Source organism: Rhodamnia argentea, chromosome 3 (genome assembly GCF_020921035.1).
Source record: "Rhodamnia argentea isolate NSW1041297 chromosome 3, ASM2092103v1, whole genome shotgun sequence".
NCBI classification, from domain to species: domain Eukaryota; kingdom Viridiplantae; phylum Streptophyta; class Magnoliopsida; order Myrtales; family Myrtaceae; genus Rhodamnia; species Rhodamnia argentea.
In genome coordinates this window covers 3,599,552-3,623,012 of record NC_063152.1, presented here as the reverse complement: position 1 = coordinate 3,623,012, position 23,461 = coordinate 3,599,552, and the positions used below count along the sequence as shown (strand labels likewise).

The 23,461-nt window shown below is 40.6% G+C and overlaps 1 protein-coding gene across 3 annotated transcripts in view; it reads right to left on the bottom strand.

The window, feature by feature from the left end:
• The window catches only part of LOC115733518 (chitin-binding lectin 1-like), a 55,279-nt gene extending 36,731 nt beyond the window's left edge, over positions 1–18,548 (bottom strand). The window contains exons 1-3 of one of the 3 annotated variants that reach the window (XM_048276329.1): positions 18,279–18,548; positions 17,909–17,993; positions 16,916–17,756 (exon numbers count right to left, since the gene is read on the bottom strand). In XM_048276329.1, coding sequence (XP_048132286.1) covers positions 17,152–17,756; positions 17,909–17,993; positions 18,279–18,290 — 702 coding nt within the window. In that variant the 5' untranslated portion in view covers positions 18,291–18,548 and the 3' untranslated portion in view covers positions 16,916–17,151. Of the gene's footprint in view, positions 1–16,915; positions 17,757–17,908; positions 17,994–18,278 lie in introns of those variants that run through there. The other 2 variants (XM_048276328.1, XM_048276326.1) reach the window with 2 other exon arrangements.
• Between the last annotated feature and the right edge of the window lie 4,913 nt (positions 18,549–23,461).

Sequence of the window (23,461 nt, the reverse complement as noted above, 5' to 3'; positions counted from 1 at the left end):
AGGAATACGACCCACAAATCTCGGTCTCGGACACATAGGAACACGACCGGATTAAGTCTCGGACAATTAGTCGAACACGACTCACTTTGGTCTCGGACGACTTAATTGAACACGACTTTCATACTTTCTCGGTCTCAGACAATCAGACGAATACGGCTCACTTTGGCCTCAGACGACTTGATTGAATACGACCCATAAATCTCGGTCTCGGACACATAGGAACACGACCGGATTAAGTCTCGGACAATTAGTCGAACACGACTCACTTTGGTCTCGGACGACTTAATTGAACACGACTTTCATACTTTCTCGGTCTCAAACAATCAGACGAATACGGCTCACTTTGGCCTCGGACGACTTGATTGAATACGACCCTCATATTTTCTGAGAATAGATCGGGACCACGTGATTCGCTCACGTTAGAGAATTAATAATTCGGGATCACCCGATTAATTCACACTAATCCAAATATTAATTCAGACTACCCGATCAATTAATACTACCATAGTATCCAATCCACGTCATGCGACCATATTACGCTAACGTAGCAATATATAAATCACGCGCCACTAAAATTATACTAACGTGGAAATTTATCACGGCCGAACAATAATAATTTTCTAACATATAATTAATTTATGACTATAGTACTAAACTATAGTAATCATGCCACATTTAATTGGTACCATGGCATAACAACTTTATGTCACATAAAAGTAACCCTAGTTAATATACAAACTAACCATGGTTCAAAAATTAACTAGAGTCAAATACTAACCTAACCATGATTAAACAATAGCATAAAGTAACTCTAGTTTAGGCATAAAGTAACCATGGTCAAGCTTTGACCACACCCAAACCCTCTTGATTTCACTATTCATCTCAAGACCATGGTTTCTCTCTCCTCGCTCCCTCCATTTTCGGCCAAGGCATGAAAATGGCCAAAAACCACCAATTTTTCACCCAAAACTACATAATCTATGGTCTATTAGCACCCCAGATACCTAATATAAGGTTAGGGACCAACTTACCACAATTCTAGCGAATTTTCCGGCGAGAAAACGAGAGAAAATTTGATTCCAATCCAGCGGCTCTCTTGTTCGGCTAAAACCCCCCAAAGATCCGGCGGTCCCGGGCGACTCACGGTGAAAGTTAAGCTCCGGCGGTCCAAGGCGACACCGGCGGCGCTTGAAGAATTTTCGGCAATGGAGGGTGAGAGAGAGAGAATTTGGCCAAGTGAGGGAGTGTGAGGTAGAGAGAGAAAGTGAGCTAGAGAGAGAGTGTGCTCTTGAAAAATGAAGAAGAAGGGGCCAAAATAATAATTAATATAAGTTAAGATAATTATTGGATCCACAAAGTCAAGAGGGATAAAAAAAATAATTTCCTCCCCACCAAGACTAGTCAATCTCGGCCAAAGGGAAAAATGACCAAAATACCCTTCGCTCCAAGTGAAAAATGGGGTATTTTTCGAGGGCAAATGGGTCCTTTCCCATTTCCAGTCCAAATATAGTTTTCCTGAACCTCTTTGGGGCTAACTGCGAAGGAATAGCACATAGGATGAGGAAACGTCAAAAATTTTATTTATTGAGACCCCTAAAAGTCCGACATCAAATTTTGAAGCTCGATTCGCGATCAATCTCGATCAATAGAATTTTCAGCGTATCTCAAACTAACGGGCGGCTTTTAGGAGTTACGCGTATCGACCCGTGATTAAAACCACGTTTAAGAACTTCTCGAGCCATGGCGACTTTGGTTGTCATTCAATTGCGAGGGTCAATTACTAGTCCCGATGGACACGATCGTTAGAAAATAATTTAGGGACGTTCGGAACCCATATGAGGTCAAACGGAATCACCCGTGATCCAAGCGTAGGGTATTATCCAAATCGTTCCTTAATCATTCTAGGATCGGCCTATATTGGTCCAGAATATTCCCTCGACAATTTTCATGGCCAAAGAATCAATCCAGGATCAAGTTCTTAGGTCCACGTACTTGATTTTCCTAGCTAGCCTTTCCCATTTGGTTAGTCTGCTCGAGAGGGATCAACTCCGAGTGAGATTCGACTGAAATACATCAATAAGACCTTTCATTTATTCAAAGCTTCGAAAGTGGGTCGGAATTCAGGATGTCACAATTCTTCTCCCCATACAAAAATTTCGTCCTCGAAATTTGCAATCCTCCAATCATCTCGTCTTATAGGGTACTGACGCCTCATCACTACCATGCTTCCCAAAGTAGTTCTTGTCGTCACTTGACACTTCGATAACATCCTTAACATCAACGGTTTTCATCCTTCAAAACTCGTTTTCTTTAATCCTCCACTGTGTTCACCTTCCTCTTCCCTTTTGACATTTGCAAAATCTGTTGGTAGCATGCTCTCGAGTATTCAAATCACCTCTTCAATTGTCTATTGGTCCAAGAATAACATGCATACCTTACAACAATCCAGCTTTTCTAATTCTGGACTGAAGGTCTTTCCAAAGCATTGCATAAGACTCATGACCTTTATCAACTTGCCCTCTATTATCCAAATCGAGTCGTAACATTCTCGACTCCTTAAGCAAGTTCAAGATTACTTTCGTAGTAATCTGCTCTCAACTCCATTTGAAAACCTTCAACGTTCATAGTAATCTTTCGATTTTTAAGGTCATGCCTCTTCCTGGCCGGCATGTCTCATCCTTGACCACATGTAAGACTGATCTAACCTTCAGTCCATTCCATTGGACACCGTAATTCTCCCCTCAAATTCCGATGAGGTCATATCTTTAGATTCCTCTCCACTATTGAACTTGTACATTTGTCTATTAAACTTCAAGGTTTCTATCCTCAACTTCGAGGTTTCTTTTCCAAATACTTAGAAGTCTGAATTTCCTCCTTGTTCTATTCGTTTCTACGACCCTTAGAAGTCCGGGTCCATTCATCGCCACATCTCAATTCCTTTCTGACCTTCAGGCTTGATGCTTCAAGTAGCCATCAAACTAGTCAATTTGGTAAACTTCCAATTTAGAAGTTGAATCTCTTATTCCTCGAGGTAAGGTCTGTCCCTTCGTTGCCAAATGCAAGACGCTCAATTTTCAATTGTATGCCTCTGCTACTAATTTACCATTCCTTAGCGATAAGGGCATCGCAATCATGACCTTTCCTTCGGTTCCCTTTGGTGTAGTCAATATTTCTAACTCTTGTAGTTCACATAGTTACGAGGTCATTCCTTGCACAAGCAACGCTCTCATTTTCATAAACGGTTTCATCCATTCGCGCTACGTCTTGTCCTTAGTCCTTTTCATCAATGGAATAATTCTTGTGGGGAATCTTCCTACGATCCGTCTATGACAATCCATCAATTTCAGGAAACTTCAAATTTCAATAACTCACATCGACCTTAGTCGATCCATCATCACTTTTTACTCCTGAAGGATTCATAGGGATCCCCTCTCTTGGACTTCACACGACCAATGAATTTCACCTTATCAGACTTAAAACTCGCACTCTTCACACTTAGCATACAATGATTGTTTCCTCGGGGTCATGCTTCTCGTGACTCCTTAAACGAGTCTCGATCATCGTCTCTAAAGACAAGAACAATTAATTCAATTATTCTTTGGATACACAATCCGACTATTGTTAACTCTTGCTACCAGGTGTCGATTCGTTTAAACTGTCATTTGTACCATCCATTTGAGAGCTTATACTTTGGCTTTCTGTCTTTATAGATTTCCAGTTAGACCATGCCGCATTTTATTCATTTTTGTCACCCTTTCCTCGGGAAGCATCGGTGCCTCAATCTCTTGTTTCCACAACCAGCTAATGCGATCTTATCCCCATTTCATTCATTCCAATGAACATCGACATTTCCTGGAATTCAACATTGTCTACAAGACAATTCCTTAGAATAATTTTACGGAGATCATTTAAGTTCTGCATCTTCTTTCTCAGTCTAGACGTTCAATCTTAATGCCACGACAATTAGAACTTTTTCTTCCTTCCACATTAGGGTCTCTTACCCTATGAGGAAACTATATACTTCAGTGGCATTCTTCTACTTCAAATTCACTTTGTCCTTGGAGTTCACGCCAATAGCGGTGTTCTTACTCCGGGATTCGAGATGCCCCCATACTTGACATTCTCTTCTAATAACCCAGTCATCTTTAGTGACAAGGTTCAAAGGAGTCGAGGTTCTTCCTCGGTCTCCGTACATCCACACCTTGGATATCTTAATTGATTAAATCAATTCACCTTGTGGTTACAATCCAAGTATCCCTTTTTGCTTACTCATCCATCCATGAGCACTTGTGAGTAGTCGGGATTATCAAGTCTATTTCCTTTCCTTTTCATTAATGACCATCTCATGATCCAATCGCCCTTTAAAAACGATGCCCTATCCTTTAGATGATAACTCGCAATACCACTTCTAGTGGTCCCGATTCAACCTCACTCAATCGCATATAAATCAACAAAGTCAGACTATGGACATGACTTTTTCCATAATTTTTCCCCGTGACAGGGAAGAAACGTCAATCTTTCATTACAGGCCATACGCCAAGGTAATAGCCATTCCTCCCCGGCACATTCTGTGCTCCATAAGTGAAAATTCCCTTACTCGCAATCCATGAACGAAAAATTCTCTTGCTTATTCCTCTTCCGATCATCCACTTCATTCATTATGACCCATTATCATTCCTTAGAATTAGGGTAACAACTAGTCATAAGACTTTCGAATTTCAATCCCCTCACGGACTTCACGTTTCATTCAAAGGGTCCTTGACCACCCTTAGTACACGTAGACAGCTTCGAGAACTTTGTCTCGTATTAGTGGATCGCCTTCGGATCTTTGCAAAGCTATTAAAGTTCAAACAGTCCTTGTTCTCGAGTAACCTTAGAAAGGTACTTTCTATTGGACAACTTGGCGAAGACAATCCAAGCATATATCATGCCTTCAAGGAAAAACCCTTCCTTTAGCGATCTTTCACCAATCATCGACGGCCTCTTAAGGCTAGTAACTGCCAGGGTCACTTTCTTTCTTTAGTGCACCCAAAACTTTTAAGGTTTTCTCACGAAACCCTCAATCCGGAGGAAGGCAGTTTCAAATTCACTTTCTCTATCGAACCTTAGTTGACCTTAGCCTTGTGGTCCACCTCACAAGCTATTCAAAGCCCTTGTGGTTCTTTCCACGCCTTCAATTCAGAAATGAGTAACTCATAGTCACCTTTCTCGTGACTTCCATCACTTAACTCATCAACACTAATATCTGTCACCATAGTGACTTAGGCACAATGGCAGCTCCTCCTCGAGTTTGTCCACCCATTAATTTTTCTCATTTCCATTTAGAATTCTCGCGATCCCTTATTCCACTTGAGTCTCGCATAATTAACAAATCGAGTCATATTCTTCTCTAGTACTTATACTCCAGTCGCTTATCTTTACTCAATTCTCGTAATCCATCTCAGTTCTTGGATCCTTTCATATCTCACATAAACGAGCCAAGTGCTCCTCTAGCGACTGTACTTTGGTCGATCAACCTTATTAGGTTCTCATATCACTTGAACCACTGTGATTCCCTTCAGGAATCAAAAACTTGAGTCATCTACTCAAGCCTAGCGATTTCAGGCTGCTCATCTCATTATCTATTACTAGCAATCAACCATCCAGTGGTTCTTAGGCAACTCTCGACTAATTGCCCATTGTCTAATGATCCCAAATCATCCTCAAGCAGCAACCACATAACAAGCCAGCCTCAACTAGGTAGTTTCTCAATTAACAGTCATATACCAGGCAAGCCTTAGCTTAGCCAATGCCAATCACAAGCATCAATTTTCTTCTCGAACGGCTCCCGCCGCCAAGTACGAAACTCATAATCACGCCAATCACAGGCGCCCTTACAAATGTCAAGCCACTACAAAATTCAATATGAGGATCAACTCCGTACACTACATCTCTTAACCAAAATCAGACTCAACATGATACCTAGACTCTCACTTTCAAATTATGACTTGGGTCATTCCCGCCCCCTTGCTATCTTAGAAGCCCGCCAGGAGCCGCTCTTTGTCCGGACCTCTTTGTCCCGGTGATCACTCCCTGCCCTCATCAGACCTAGTTGTTGCACGTTGTCCTAAGCCATATTTCTACGGAGAGAGTCCCGTTCCACACAACCCATATCATGCTTCATTACGGTTTATAGGTATCCCGTCACTTGTCCCACACCAAGCGACAGTTTATTAAGTCCAATCATGATAAGCTCATGCATGCACATTCATCAACTTTCGTTTTAATGCCACAAACACCTGCACTGCATGATTGTCCTCGTTACTCGACGTACCATAGTCGCTTCCAGATCAATTCTTATCCACAAAAGAAATCTAATTCCACCAATGATTGTCACGTCTCATAGATCAATTGCCTATGTTCTAGCATATTCTTCAAGTTGAATCATTGACAAATCATAATCATAGTCATATAACCCAACCGACTCTTCATTCAAAAGTAATCCTCTATTAGCCTCAACCACATATACAACCTCAAAATCCATACTTAGGACTCTTCAATTTCATGCTTGCTCACTTATAAACCTCAATAATATCATCATCCAAGTTTACCAATAAAACAAAATGATACTAGAACCATTAGAATATAATACAGGTTCAAGCCTATAATCCTCAAGATTCAGAAATCAATGCCTTAGCCTAAGAGTCCTAGTATCTAATCGTCCCCAAGTCATCACTCCTTATTACTCCAAGTCTCAATCTCATTTGATCGAGCTGACCTTGCTCTGATACCACTCCAAACGGGGATGTCACGACCCGAACCCTGCGAGCTCGTCGACATCCCACCTAGCCACGCTTATGTACAGTTCTCCAGGATCCAAAGGCCAACTAATTCATGCGGAAGCAAAAACGAATCCCCGTACAGAAACAATTAACATCACGATGACTTGGGACTGTAAAAACAAACTTATATACATATCCACACGTTCTATACAATTTTCCAAACCTACGGCTTCGGAGGCCACTGTACAAGCCTATGACCACTAGAACAAAAAAAAGATTACGTGATCGAAGCCTACTATACATCCAAAATAAAACAGCCAGCAAAAGTCAAGAGACCAACTACCCTAGGCCTCGTCCTCGCTATCCGGTACTATATCATCTCTCGCCTCCAACTCATCCTCGTCAAGCTCAGGTGGCTGTTCCGCATCCGATGGCTCTACAGCCTCCCCATCTTCTCCCGGTACCATTACCTCGGGGAATACCGAACCTTTGAGACGGGTCATTTATACTTGCGACGGAGGGTCTGAAAAACAACGAACCCACGACGGGGTGAGATAAAATCTCAGTAAGCTAGCCCTTAATCCTATATTAGGGCCCTAGTGCCTCCAGACACATTTTCAATGAACAATTTCCAACAACTCTTCTTTCTTATTAAAAATTCCATAATTTAATTCCAGAAAATTCCGTTCTTTCTCCGAAAATTCCCACACCTTCTCAAATATTCTACGTTACTCCCGATTCGGCGTTCCACGCCTCGGTCCGATAATAAAATATTCCACGTGCTCCGGGGCCCGCATTTAACGCATCGGGCCATAATATAAATATCCACATTGATCCAAAGCCCGTGTTTAACGCATCAAGCTGTCATAGAAAATTCCACGTTACTCCGAAAATATTCCACACTACTCTAGAATATTCCACGTTACTCCAAAATATTCCACGTTACTCCAGAATATTCCACGTTATTCCGAAAATATTCCACACTACTCCAGAATATTCCACGTTACTCCAAAATATTCCATGTTACTCCATCGCCATCATACAAGTTCATAACAATGAGCCTCGGACCTTTATAGAACACGGCTCTACTTATATATATATTCCAGGGTCTCGGACACAAAGGAATACGACCCACAAATCTCGGTCTCGGACACATAGGAACACGACCGGATCAAGTCTCGGACAATTAGTCGAACACGACTCACTTTGGTCTCGGACGACTTAATTGAACACGACTTTCATACTTTCTCGGTCTCGGACAATCGACGAATACGGCTCACTTTGGCCTCGAGACGACTTGATTGAATACGACCCATAAATCTCGGTCTCGGACACATAGGAACACGACCGGATTAAGTCTCGGACAATTAGTCGAACACGACTCACTTTGGTCTCGGACGACTTAATTGAACACGACTTTCATACTTTCTCGGTCTCAAACAATCAGACGAATACGGCTCACTTTGGCCTCAGACGACTTGATTGAATACGACCCATAAATCTCGGTCTCGGACACATAGGAACACGACCGGATTAAGTCTCGGACAATTAGTCGAACACGACTCACTTTGGTCTCGGACGACTTAATTGAACACGACTTTCATACTTTCTCGGTCTCAAACAATCAGACGAATACGGCTCACTTTGGCCTCAGACGACTTGATTGAATACGACCCTCATATTTTCTGAGAATAGATCGGGACCACGTGATTCGCTCACGTTAGAGAATTAATAATTCGGGATCACCCGATTAATTCACACTAATCCAAATATTAATTCAGACTACCCGATCAATTAATACTACCATAGTATCCAATCCACGTCATGCGACCATATTACGCTAACGTAGCAATATATAAATCACGCGCCACTAAAATTATACTAACGTGGAAATTTATCACGGCCGAACAATAATAATTTTCTAACATATAATTAATTTATGACTATAGTACTAAACTATAGTAATCATGCCACATTTAATTGGTACCATGGCATAACAACTTTATGTCACATAAAAGTAACCCTAGTTAATATACAAACTAACCATGGTTCAAAAATTAACTAGAGTCAAATACTAACCTAACCATGATTAAACAATAGCATAAAGTAACTCTAGTTTAGGCATAAAGTAACCATGGTCAAGCTTTGACCACACCCAAACCCTCTTGATTTCACTATTCATCTCAAGACCATGGTTTCTCTCTCCTCGCTCCCTCCATTTTCGGCCAAGGCATGAAAATGGCCAAAAACCACCAATTTTTCACCCAGAACTACATAATCTATGGTCTATTAGCACCCTAGATACCTAATATAAGGTTAGGGACCAACTTACCACAATTCTAGCGAATTTTCCGGCGAGAAAACGAGAGAAAATTTGATTCCAATCCGGCGGCTCTCTTGTTCGGCTAAAACCCCCCAAAGATCTGGCGGTCCCGGGCGACTTACGGTGAAAGTTAAGCTCCGGCGGTCCAAGGCGACACCGGCGGCGCTTGAAGAATTTTCGGCAATGGAGGGTGAGAGAGAGAGAATTTGGCCAAGTGAGGGAGTGTGAGGTAGAGAGAGAAAGTGAGCTAGAGAGAGAGTGTGCTCTTGAAAAATGAAGAAGAAGGGGCCAAAATAATAATTAATATAAGTTAAGATAATTATTGGATCCACAAAGTCAAGAGGGATAAAAAAAATAATTTCCTCCCCCACCAAGACTAGTCAATCTCGGCCAAAGGGAAAAATGACCAAAATACCCTTCGCTCCAAGTGAAAAATGGGGTATTTTTCGAGGGCAAATGGGTCCTTTCCCATTTCCAGTCCAAATATAGTTTTCCTGAACCTCTTTGGGGCTAACCGCGAAGGAATAGCACGTAGGATGAGGAAACGTCAAAAAATTTATTTATTGAGACCCCCGAAAGTCCGACATCAAATTTTGAAGCTCGATTCGCGATCAATCTCGATCAATAGAATTTTCAGCGTATCTCAAACTAACGGGCGGCTTTTAGGAGTTACGCGTATCGACCCGTGATTAAAACCACGTTTAAGAACTTCTCGAGCCATGGCGACTTTGGTTGTCATTCAATTGCGAGGGTCAATTACTAGTCCCGATGGACACGATCGTTAGAAAATAATTTAGGGATGTTCGGAACCCATACGAGGTCAAACGGAATCACCCGTGATCCAAGCGTAGGGTATTATCCAAATCGTTCCTTAATCATTCTAGGATCGGCCTATATTGGTCCAGAATATTCCCTCGACAATTTTTATGGCCAAAGAATCAATCCAGGATCAAGTTCTTAGGTCCACGTACTTGATTTTCCTAGCTAGCCATTCCCATTTGGTTAGTCCGCTCGAGAGGGATCAACTCCGAGTGAGATTCGACTGAAATACATCAATAAGACCTTTTATTTATTCAAAGCTTCGAAAGTGGGTCGGAATTCGGGATGTCACATCAACCGTCCCACGTAATATGACTGGTGCTCGCCTATACCAGCCATGGCAAGCCATGAAAGAAAAGAAAGAAAACAATGAAAAAATATGTATATTAAAATTTGTTAAAAATATTCATGTCAACATGACGGATGGCATCCATGCAGAAATTTACAGTCTTAATTGGCCGGATAAACTCAATTGATACCAATGTGAAAAGATTTAGAATTAAGTTAAAACCAATACAGTAGGTTTAGGTCTTTTTGGGTACTTTTCCCGAAAAGAAGGGAAATTGCTTCTCATGAATGCACAACATTGGGGCCCCATTCTCTCTAAGCATTCATAAATGTAAATAATATGACCTCAGACTGTTCACATTTAGATTCCTTTGTTTAACGGAAATTAAGTGATTTGAAAATATTTACCTAAAAATGATTGCTTATGATGCTTACGAAAATGAATAAACGAAAAATATTATCGCCATCCACAGAAATAATTGGACATAAATATTTATCAATAATTAGGATATTTCAAAATTAATTTATTATCACAAGCGATACACTCGATCAATTTTAAGAAAACCTTTTTCAAATCATTTATGTCATCGCGAAACAAACGGGGCATTATTTATCGTCCAATCTTTTTGGAATGGACTAACGCGACATTTTACCTTGAGATATCAACGAGAATTTCCATGAAAGAAGTTGGTGATCAATACATTAAGAACCTCTTTAAGATGGCAACTACAATTCCGGCCGAGCCTCAATCTTTTTTTCCCGTATAGTAATTTAGCTGGTGTTTGAATAAATCCCAATCATGGATTTATCAAAATAAAAATTTTGCATACGGTTAAAATTTAATGAGACATCAAATTAAATACGGTATGGGATAGAAGATTTCGACCCGATATTAAATATCTTCCGACCATTTTATATTGCTCAATTATGACCGCTATGTGTTTTAAATCTTGTCGGTTCTTTTTTTTTTTAAATCAAAAAATCTTGTCAGCTAGCAGAGAAAGGACAAACACAAAAGGCTAAAATCAAAAGTAGACATTCATTGGACAGGCCTCACGAAATGTGTCTTTTAGCAGTATAGTTGTGGGCAGAGAGAGAGAGAGAGAGAGAGAGTCACAAGTAACAACTAGTCCTTGGCAAAAATGTTTGTAGTATGAGTTATGGTATTTTGTCATTCTCCACATTGATACCACGATAATACTTAAGTTATATAACATTATAACTCATGTTTGGGAAAGCATAGAATCTATTGAAGCAGGGGCCACATGAGTTATTCCGTGGCGAATAATCTGCATGCCTGTCATACCATTTTTCACGGGCCTGCATATTCTTGACTACAGAATAGCCCATGCGATGCCTTGTGACTCGAGAACGTTAGGCCAAACCTTCCTTCTTTAGTTGTTCCTAAGAACAATATGGCGAATCAAATTCGTATATCTAATTGTATTACGCCCAGCTTAACTCGGGCATATAATCCTTCGAGTGAGATGTACGAAATCTTTAAGTACAACAACCGATTTCAGCCTACCATGGCCTTATCAAAAGAGCAGCATCAGCTCCCACTCAATTTACGAGTTCACATCAATAGTGGTCTTCTCTAGTTCGAAATAACATTTAGAGATACTTGTGATCTCATTTTAGGTGTTAGCTGGGCCCTACAAAGTGGTGAACCCGTGTTAGATGGTCTTCCACCACAATTGTAAATTAATTACGCCCCTTCCACAACCGATGTTAGGTAACCCTAACAATCTTCTCCTCCCATATCGGGCCACGAGTCGGAACAGCAACAACTTGCATTTTCAATATGACTATTGAATCTAGACTTGTTGATAACATGGGCTTTTGTACCAGTATTGAGTGATTTTAGATCTTTCTCATCTCAAAGGCTTAGTTCAAATTGTGGGACTTTTTCTCACACTTATAAACTAATTATCATGCCATCAGTCACTTCGACGGCCCCATGTGGGATAACCCAACATTAGGTAAGCCAAATCCATTGTCCATCCACACCAAATAGAAGGAAACTTTCTTGTAGCAACTACTAAAACAGAATGAGCACATGAAGTGAACTTGAAGGATGATGTTAAATGCGGTTTAGGGGGGCGATTTGCTTTAAAGTTAGGCCTACCAAACCAAAGCGTTCCAACTAGATCGCAGTCGCTGTCGTTCAATCAAAGTTGCACTTTGAGGATAATTCTACCGTATGTATGTCTTAAAAAGTCATCCTATGATTTTGAGGATATCAAAACCGACCATGATGTGAAATCAAGGAGAACAATTCTTCACGTGCAAAGTTATTGATTTCGCATCTGCCGGCGGCCTTGGGTAATTCTCCAAATTTCATCGCAATGGAAGAATATATTTCGTGTTCTTGCTAGCTTTCAATTGAACAGATATAACCAATGTGATCAATCTGTTTCTATCCGGCTTAAGTACACCCCAAGTGCCGTAAGTTGTGTATGACACTTACTTTAGTGCCAAAACTTTCAAATCGATCACTTTAGTGCTAAGTTTTTGTAACTTCAATCACTTCAATGCAAAAACTTTCAAAACGATCACTTAAGTGTCAACTTTTTCTAAAAACGATCATTTAAGTGCCAATATTTTTAAAAAACGATTACTTTAGTGTCAAATTCACCGAGCCACGTCATCTCAAATATTAATAAAAAATAACACGTGTCGAATTTTCGGCAAGCTACGTCGCCTTTGGCACTAAAGTGGTCATTTTTAAAAGAAGTTGGCACTTAAGTGATCGAAGTTACAAAAACTTAGCACTAAAGTGATCGATTTGGAAATTTTGACACTAAAAGTGAGCGCCGTACACAACTTATGGCACTTGCGGTGTACTTAAGCCGTTTCTATCCGTAATGCAATGAACATGTATATCTCTGTGAGATCCTATTGTCTAGTTGTGCCGAAAGCTCCCGGTTGCCCTAATCGACATCATTCGGTTAAAAAGAGAATGTCAAAGACATCATCATTCTTCTCTAGATCACTACAAAAAAACACGGATTTAGCCATGAAAAATTAGCCACGAAAAAAATTCGTGGCTAATTTCCGACGAAAATAGCGACAAAATGAATATTCGTCGCTATTTGTGATGACAATAGCGACGAAAAAATTAGTCGCTAATTAGCGACGAATATAGCCACGAAAAAAAATACGTTGATAATTCGCGATGAATATAGCCACGAAAAAAAATCCGTCGCTAATTAGCGACGAATATAACCACAAAAAACATTTCGTCACTAATTAGTGACGAATATAGCCACAAAAAATAATCTGTCACTAATTTGCGACGAAAATAGCCACGAAAAATATTTCGTCGCAATCTCCTTTGCGACGACAATAGGTTTCGTCGCCAATTAGCAACGAATATTTTTTTTTGTCGCAAATTCTTCTCTTAAAAGTTAGCGACGAAAATCAACGTTTGTCGCTAATTAGCGACGAACTTTTATTTTCGTGGCAAAATTAGCACTTTGAATAAAAATAACAAAGAAAATATTAAAATTACCGACGAACCATTCTTTTCGTTGCTAATTTTAGCGACAAAATGTATTATTCGTCGCTAATATGACGGAAATAAAAATAAAAAAGAAAATGGTCGGTTTAGCGACGAATTAGCTTTTTCGTCGCTAAGGTAGCGACGAAATTTATTTTGCGTCGCTAATATGATATAAATAAACATCACAATAAAAATAAAAAATAATTAGCGACGAGCAATGTTTTTGGTCGCTAATTAGCAACGAAAACCAAATTTCGTCACAAATTAGCGACGAACCACGTTTTTCGTCACTAATTTGTTGCTATCATTTAGCGACGAAAATTTCCGCTCGTCACTAATTAGCGACAAACGTTGATTTCGTCGTAAAATTTGCACTATGAATAAAAATAAGAAATAAAATATTAAAATTAGCGACGAATCATATTTCGTCGCTAATTTTATATAAATATAAAAAAAGAAAATATTCAATTTAGCGACGAAATTCGTTTTTCGTCGCTAATATGCTATAAATAAAAATAAAAGTAAAAAATAAAATATTAAAATTAGCGACGAATTAGCTACGAATTAGCTTTTTCATCGCTAATTTAGCGATGAACAATTTTTTTCGTGGCAAAATTAGCACTTTGAATGAAAATAAAAAAGAAAATATTTCAATTTAGCGACGAAAATAATTTTTTCGTGGCAAAATTAGCACTTTGAATAAAAATAAAAAAGAAAATATTTCAATTTAGCGACAAAAATAACTTTTCCGTTGCTAATTTAGCGATGAAATGTATTATTCGTTGCTAACATGATATAAATAAAAATAAAAAAGAAAATATTAGCGACGAATTTTTTTTTCGTCACTAATTTAGTGACGAATTAGCTTTTTCGTCGCTAAATTAGCAACGAATTGTTTTGCTCGTTGCTAAATAAGCCACAAATTATATTTTTCGTCGCTACATTTCTCTCTCTTATCTTTTTAATCTTTCTTTTGGCGGTACTTTTTAAAAGCCTCCCGCCCTCTCTCTCTCCCGCTTGTACGACGTCTTCACTCTGCTGGTACGACTTCCTTATCTTCCTTTCTTTTTCTGCTGCTGCGTCTTCTTCCTTTTTCTTCTTGTTCTTCCTTGCTTCTGCATCTTCTTCCTTTCTTTTTTCTTCTTGTTCTTCCTTTCTTTTTCTTCTTGTTCTTCCTTTCTTTTTCTTCTTCAGCCGAGTGACCCACCTCCACCCGACCACTACATCCCGCACCACCACCCTCCGTCCATTCCCGTCGCCGGTCACACGTCACGGCCAGCCGGCCTCGCGCGAACCGCAACCGGTTGAGATCGTCGCCTGGTCGCCTAAACCCGGGACCTTCGCCCACGACCCTCCTCCACCCGAGCTCCGCCGCCACCGATCACAGTTACCCAGCCACCTCCAACCACATGAGCTGGCCGAGACCCATAGATCTGACGATGAGCCCGCCGCGACGACGATTTGAGCTCCCCGCTCGTGAACCCGACGTGTCGATGAGAAAGACGACGAGGGGCTTCGCGAGGATGATGGCGAGGCGGCGGAGGACGCAGCCCGCGGCGGCCGAGAGCCCGGAATTGTACCAGGAGAGCGGGACCGGGGCGAGGAGGAGCTCGAGGGCGTGGGCGAGGATCCCGAGCTTGCGGGTCCTTTGGTACCTGCGCATGGCCTTGGCTTTCTCGGCCTTGACGACGTCGAACTCGTGGGACAACGCCGAGTCCATTTCTTTTCTCGAGAAAGGCGGTGGTGGCTGGTTCTGATCGCTTCTACAAGGGAAGAGAGGATCGGAGAGTCGGATCGAGCAGCACATTTATAGTACGAAGAAGAAAGAACGGGTCCTCCGAATACATAGCATCGATGAATATTTCTATTTTGAGTGCTTGCTTGCTTGCTGTGGGTTAGGACGACGAGCCCGCCGCCGTCCCGCGCCATCTTCCCCAATAGCCCCGGCGCCGTTGTCCAGCCACTATCCGAGCCTTAGCCGTCCGTGGTGCGTCGACCAACCGCCGTCGATTGTGGAACCATGAGCCTTGCAACCCGAACCCGTTAAGTTGACCCAACCTGAGGAACCCACCGACTCCTACGGAACCGTGATATTATTAAGTGCTTAATCAATGTTAAATATAAATTGCAGAAATTAATTTTTCTTTTAATTAAATTTAAAATCGAAAAGTAAAAAAATGATTTTATCATATGAAAAAAATAAAATTTCGTCGCTAAATTGGGTTTTGTGACGAATTTTGCCACAAAAAAAAAAATTCGTGGCTAATCCGGCGTCGCTAAATTTAGCGACGAAACATTGTGTTTTCGTCGCTACATTTAGCGACGAAATTAATTTTCATGGGAAAATTCGTGACTAATTAACAAGGAATAATTTTCGTTGCTAATTTGCCACCGAGGGTAATTCGTCGCAAAATTCGTGGCCAATTAGCGACGAAACTTATTCCTCGCTAATTAGCCACGGATAGGTATTCGTCGCAAAATTCGTCGCTAATTAGTCACGAATTTTTTTTTTCGTCGCTAAATTTTGCGACGCCGGATTAGTCACGAATTTTTTTTCGTGGCAAAATTCGTCGCAAAAGTCAATTAGCGACGAATTTTGCAAAATTTTTTGTGGCAAAATTCGTCACTAAATCCTCGTTTTTTTGTAGTGGATCCAACTGCCCAACAATCTGAACTAGAAGCTTCTCTTTTTGAATGGCACATCATAATTCGATCTTCTTTGGACAACCTTCTAGGCCTCCCCCCACTTAATGGATCATCGGTTCTAATACCAATTTGTTGGGGAGCGTGCGTCCGAAACACATTCTCCCAAGGAAATCATTAAGAGGGAGCTGAAGTTCACACCTGTCAATATATCCAATTAGATCCACATTCGCTCAAAAACTTAAGCCAATGAATTATGAACTAACTAAAATAAATTAACTACTTTACATTACATTAATTCTCCAATCGTGCATCATAACAATTTTCCCGACAGATTGATCACAAAGCCCAATTCACTTTTTCATTTCGTTTTAGTGGCCAAAATGAACCCTTTTTAAAGATCACAAATATGTGGCTAAAGAAATCATGATAGAATAAATTTGTCATTGATAAGAAGTCATCATCATCTTTATTTCACTTCAATTTGTGAAGGCCATTCCATGGTGCGATCGGCCTGTTCTATCACGGAGTGAATCATCATTAGGGGGCGAGCCTAAGACACGAACGTGGGACGAGACATGAAAAGGACTAAGGTTTTTATTGGAATTGAGAAATCGACAAGTAACGAGTCATGTGTTGAACAATTATTTGACCACATATACCTCCACACGCTATACCAGACCACCAACCTTATCAATCTTTCTATACCCACAAAGACAGAGACCCCAAAGATAGCCCTCAAAAATTGACTTATAATGCTATCTTTCACCGAATTGCCACATAATAGCCGACGCGAGAAAATTTGAGATCAATCACATGACGGTGCACCTGGTCGGATTCTCTTCACTAAAGTAATCACATCGGTTCACGAAGTAACCCCTGCTCCCACCATGGCACTCGTAAGCCAACCTTCCGCATCCGTCATAGCACATCGCCGGCCTCCCATGCCCGTGATAATAACATGGTCCCCCACCATACCCTTCATAGCATGGACACCAACAGACCCCCACCATCGGATACATTGGCACCGGCCAGTAGCCCGGCACTGGCTCTGGCTCCTTTAGGGGCAGCGGCTGCGGAGGCGGCTGTGGAGGCTTCGGTGGGGCCTGTTCGGGGGGTTTCGGGGGCGGTGCAGGTGCAGGTGCCGGATCCGGAGCCGGAGCCGGAGCTGGAGCCGGAGGCTTGGCGGGTTCTTTCGGAGGATCTTTGGGCTTCTCTAGCTCCTTTAGCTTCTCGGGTTTCTTCTCGGGCTCCTTGGGCTTCTCCTGCTCCTTGGGCTTGTCGAGCAGGATCTCGACGCTCTTCACCGTCTTGCCGCCCTTGCAGATGATCTTCTGCCGGATTTTCTTCGGGCTGCAGCACACGACGGTGATCAACACCTCGTTCCGCTTCTCATCGTATATCTGGTCTTGGATTTCTCTTTTTCACGAGCTAATTCATAGCAAGCTCAGCCGAATCAAATCAACCGAGTTCAACAGCAATCACTCGTAAAGAAATGACAACAATTTGAAGCTAAAAAGAGGGCAAAAATAGAAAAGAAAACAGTGAGAGAGAGATAGAGAGACTCACGAGGAAATTTACAGAGTATTTTCTTGTTCTTCTTGTAGCAGCGACAGCACTGCAGATCCTCCACCTTTATCAACATTCTGGTCACCTGCAACAAACAAGAACAATGCAAAAATTAATAAAGCCACGCGAATCAAACGAATGCTTGAGGCTTTTTTTCCTTTTCCCAAACTTCTGCAGACGAAAGCATCAGGGGGCGAAACGAAAAAAAAAAAAAAAAAAAAGAGGAATGAACAAAGATTGGACCCGGCTAAAGATTAACCAAAAACAGAGTGGCAATTGCTCTGAGGATGAAGGGAAGAGGGACGGAAGTGGTGGGCATCGAGAGAGATGAGATAGAAGGAAAGAGGAGGAAGAGGAGGAGAGGGCTCACCTTCTCTGCCATGGCTGCGGGAAGAGACAAGATCTGGAGAGCTCGAGAACTGGTGGAATGGGGAGTGGGAAGTGGTGGAAGGAAGGAGCGAGTGATGATGGTGGGGAGGTGCTAGCGATGGATGAATATGAATGATGGAGAATGATAACAGTCCGGGGAAGATAGCGAAAGGTCCCCCTTATAAAATTCAATAGCAATTTGAAGAAATACAATGACGTGAAATCGGAATCAATCAAGGCAAATTTATATTTCGGGTCTTTTGGGTTCAGACGAAACGAAACCCGAGTGGTTTTATCCGTGGAGCGAGTACCATTAGGCATGCGACCATGCTGAAAAAGGGATTGGAGGGTTGGGGACCTTAGTATCATAGGTGCGGGATTTGATTCTCGCGCTCTGTAAATAGGTAGAGTAAAAGTCAGTAAGAAAAGAGTAACCGATAGGACAGACAAAAAAAAAAAATCTAATTGTACAATTTTATGCATATTCAATTTAAAAAAAAATACGTTTATATGCAATTTGCAATGCTAAATACCAATCGGATGTGGACACGTGTGGATGACATTGAATTTCATGTGCTCGTGATGATTGTCGTCTCAAATGGATGGAGGGCTCCGGTCCAATTCTGTGGATTATCTCATTCTAACGGAATCACGTGGAATTTTGGTGAAAACTTGTTAAGCTAGGGTGAATGTGTTTTAGAATTTTCGCATAAGTTTTTCCTCGTTGAGTTTCGGGCATGTTTTCGATTGCATATTGCATAGATTCAAGGTTCCGTCAGTATATAAATCTCGTGAAGATTTAAAACTAGCACAGAGTGTTAGTTTTAGGCCGCCTAGGGCTGTCAAGGAAAGGCAGCCCTCGACGGTCGCAAGGGACAACCTTGCCCTTCCCAGGCACAATAGGCGAGGGGAACCCTCACGCAAATCTAGCGATGGCTCGCCTCGGGGCCGTCGAGGGGGGCCTCGCCTCGATGCCACCACCCCCTCGACTACCGTGAGGATGGCCTCGCCCTGCCCAGGTGAGGTCGCCTCTACGGGGACTGTCGAGGCGAGGGTCGCCTTGCCCACCGCGCCTATCACTTATCAAGGGCAACCAATGGCTATACCAATTAAGGTCAATAAGCTTTTGAGAGAACTTTCAAAGGAATGAAATCACATCAAAACACCCATTCGAGAGACCTATTGTATAGTTAATCCTCTGTTGAAATGCGTTCGTTTTCCCTATGTTGTTGTTGTTCTTAAAATATTAAGTAGAATCAAGCCAAGTGTCACCCCAAAAAGTTTCTGCGGCGATCTAATAGGTACTTAGGCAATTTTACCTTCTTAAGCTCATTTCTACTTGATGAATTGTCGGAAACTCGTGCCTATTGCATAAATAATCCTCTGTTAAAGTACATTCGCTACACCAGCAAACAACACCCTGCTAACGATGAGCTTCGATTGAGTGGGGTCATCTGTCATGAGTTGTATCAAAGCTAGGGTGGAAATGGCGAGTCTAGCATGTCTATTTCATCTCATGTCGCTTAGATACAAGCCGATGCATCATGAAAGATAATTCTTGAGCAACCTTAAAAACAAGCCGTATTAAATTAAGATTTTGCAAAATGAATGATTTGAAAATATTTTCAAGAGAATAATCGAGTACAATAATTCGTCAATGAAAATATTTTTTATTTTCGACAAAATTTATTGTCATACATTTTCTTGGAAAATAAAAATATTTTTCTTTCATTCATTTTTGTAAGCAAAATAAGCTATTTTCTTATAAAAAAAAATCTATTACGTCATTCGATTTTCGCGAAACAAACAAAGCATGAGGTGATTCTTATAGAGCTTTGCCTTCTGAATTTAAACTAGTGAATTTGTGGCTTTTGCACAAAATATGGTATTGATATTTAAAAAAAAAAAAACAACCCTGAACACTAACAAGCTCCTGACCATATATCATAAACGAAAATACACGGATAAAAACAAACTCCAAAAGCAGACAAAAGAGGATCGGGTCGGGTTTTTGATGACCCGACCCGACCCGACTTGGAGAACGCCGGCATGCATAGAATTCAGCACCTCAAATTCTTCACCCTCTTTTTGAATCGCACGTTCGGGATTGAACACTCATCATTTTTTGCCCTTTTCTGATTGCTGACTTCTCAATCTTCGCTCACGTCCGCATGTGCTGGCCTGGAATTATTTTCTCGATTTGATTGGTACACCTCACCTAACAGAAATTGAAATTAAAGTCTGACGATTTAAAGCAGTAGATTGGTTTAATTAACCTAATGCCGTCCTAAATCTTTACATGAAATTTTAATGTAGTCGCTTCGGTCGATTATTGTTGAAACTCTCTGACATGCGTCCAACTATTGCCGGTTCATCTTACGTCGCATGCCGACGTGGACAATTAACAAGTTACTACATCGATAAATTCTGGCGGCAAGCAACTGAAAAATTACATAGAAATTTCACACAAATTTTTTTAACTATATGGACAAAATTAAAGGGTTTATGACCGAATTAATATCCTTAAGGTTTTGGACTGATTGAGTAACTATCTCAATAATAATTCTAGCTCAACCCCAAGAACAGTCCAAGACTAGTTCAAGGAGAACCACTTCAGTTTTCAAATTTGTAATATGAAACTAGCCTAGGACCTGATTCGATTCTTGATTCTAAGAAGGGAACCAATTGGTGTTAGTTCTCGATTCTAAAGTATGGGAAGTCGAAAGTCACAATGCCGCTTCCTTCTTTAGGTCGAAGTCGATCTGTCCCGAAACCAATTTACCTTATGTACGTTAGGTATCATCCGTCGTTTTGCAAAGACTTATCTAGTTAGTGGAACCCTAAATTTGAGTTTGAAGGCGTCATCTCTCTGTTTGCAAAAGACTTGACTAGTTACCGAAATCCTAAATTTGAGTTTTGAGTTCTTCAACGTAGTTTGGTCAGGAGTAATTATGGGCCATGCACCCCCCACATGGCGACCGTCCACGTGTCCGGAGACGTCGTGCTGCGCATCTTGGATCAACACCCGTGCTTTGGTTGGCACCTCCTAGTCGTTGCCCTAACCTTTTGCAGTTTGAGTGTCGGTGAGCAAATAAATAATTCATCAAAATAATAAATTGTCAATTTTGGTTTCCAGTGACGTAAGGAGCGACTGGGACAATAACAATTGAATTATGAGAGGCCCAATTTTGTCTTTACATTTACTTTTTTCTTTTTGGGGTGTCTAGTAAAAGTAGGAAGCTTTTACACGTTTAGATTGTAGATTAGCGGTTGAAAAAGTTTGTTACTATTTGCGTAAAATAAATAATAATAATAAAAACCCTAGCCGCCGGTCTCCTTCCCCCCTCTCTCTCTCTCCTCCACACAACTCTTTTTTCTTTATCTCTATGGAAGGGAGGATTAGAACTAGATCTCTCTCTCCTCTCCCCTCTTCGTTAATTGATTCAGTTACTTATTTCTTTTTCCTTGTTTTCTCTCCACATTTGCGGAGCCTTTTTATTCCAACCTAGTCTAACTCCAAGAGCTTCCTTCTCTCGTTTCTGAGAGCTTTTTTTAGTATGTGTTTTCGGGGTTTCGTTTTTCTCAAATTTCATTAACATACATGTTCAATTTCAAAGGAGATAGGAGGAGTTTTGAAAGATTTGATGGAACCACAGCCAACTGCTCTAAAAGTTTAAGCTGAGATTTGAGCTCAAAACCTCATGCTTTGATACCATTTCAAATGATTACAAGGTTTCAGTTTGCTTTTTCTTTTCTTTTTTTTGGCGGATATGAGTGAAATGTTACTTTGACAAAAATAATGCAAAAACAGGATCGATGCTAAAATTAAGTTTTTTTTCTGTGGAGAGTAGTCATAGTCTCTTTTATTACATGCATTTGATCAGGCAAAAGCTCATAACTATGAATTTAGGGGACCTTGTGAAAGTAACTTCTATGGCTCAGTGAATACTCCCAACATTCCTCTCTCTCCCTCTCCCCCTCGCCCTCCCCAATCCTTAGAGTTTTCAACCGCCAGCAAATCCTGGCTCTCTATCTCTTTGTCTCTCATCTTTAAGATTTCTATTTGATTTCGAGCGAATTCAAGTGCTCAACATTTGAAAATCTTTTATGAGAGTTCAAGCCTTTTTTATTTGCTTGGGCCGCCTTTCCTTTTCTCTCCCACTTTATTTTGGGAGTTTGTGAGTTTGAATAATTTTCTGCAACTAATCTTGGGTAAAAATATAGAGGCCAATTTGGCCATTCGTACAATCCAAAGTCACCACCGATGAGGATGTTCATGACATGGCTCCATAAACACTCCGATAGTAGGCCACTCTCCTCTCTTAATTTGGATTTAGGTCTAGATTCAAGAATTTTACTCTTCCAAACTAAATCTATATATATATCTATGAGTTTTTTTACATATATTTGATATGTGTTCTTTAAACATATTGATGTTGATGTTACTATTTGACGATGGTGATGATGACGTTAAACCTAGATGTGCACCTCAAGCAATTGCGAATGGTGTGGGAGTTCTCGGTATGTGCTCATCTCTGAATCCGGTGATCGACCACCGAACTTTTACGGTGATAGATCTATTCTTGAAAGATGAAAGCGTACTTCTAGCTGCAGAATATCCTTTGTCATTTACTTTCCGGCATTCACTTTTTTCTGCAATTATGGGAGTTGTTATGCTTGAAAGCATTCTATATAACTCTCGAGTATTAACTTAATTAATGAATGTAATCTTGCTTTCGACGAAAAAACGAGAATACTCCCGCACATTCGAAGTGGAAACTTCACCGAATATGAAATAACGGCGTCAAACAGAATCGCCTAAACTAAACCGATGAGAAAAAATATCGGGTCTTTTCGAGTCGGAGTATATGAGGGTACTATGTTGTCCCAAGACACAATAATGGACTTATTTCAAAACCAAAACAGAGTAAGGCTCCATTTGTTTCACGAAAAATGAAAGGTTTGGAAAATATTTTAAAAAAAATGATCGCTTATATCGCTTATAAAAGTAAATAAAATAAAAATATTTTCATCCTTCAAGGAAATGTTTAGACTTAAATAGTTGTCGATAATGAAAATTTTCTTATATACTAATTATTTCAAGAGACATAAGCGATTATTTTTATAAAATATTATTCATACCATTTATTTTTCACGAAACAAATGAAGCTTAAATAATATTTA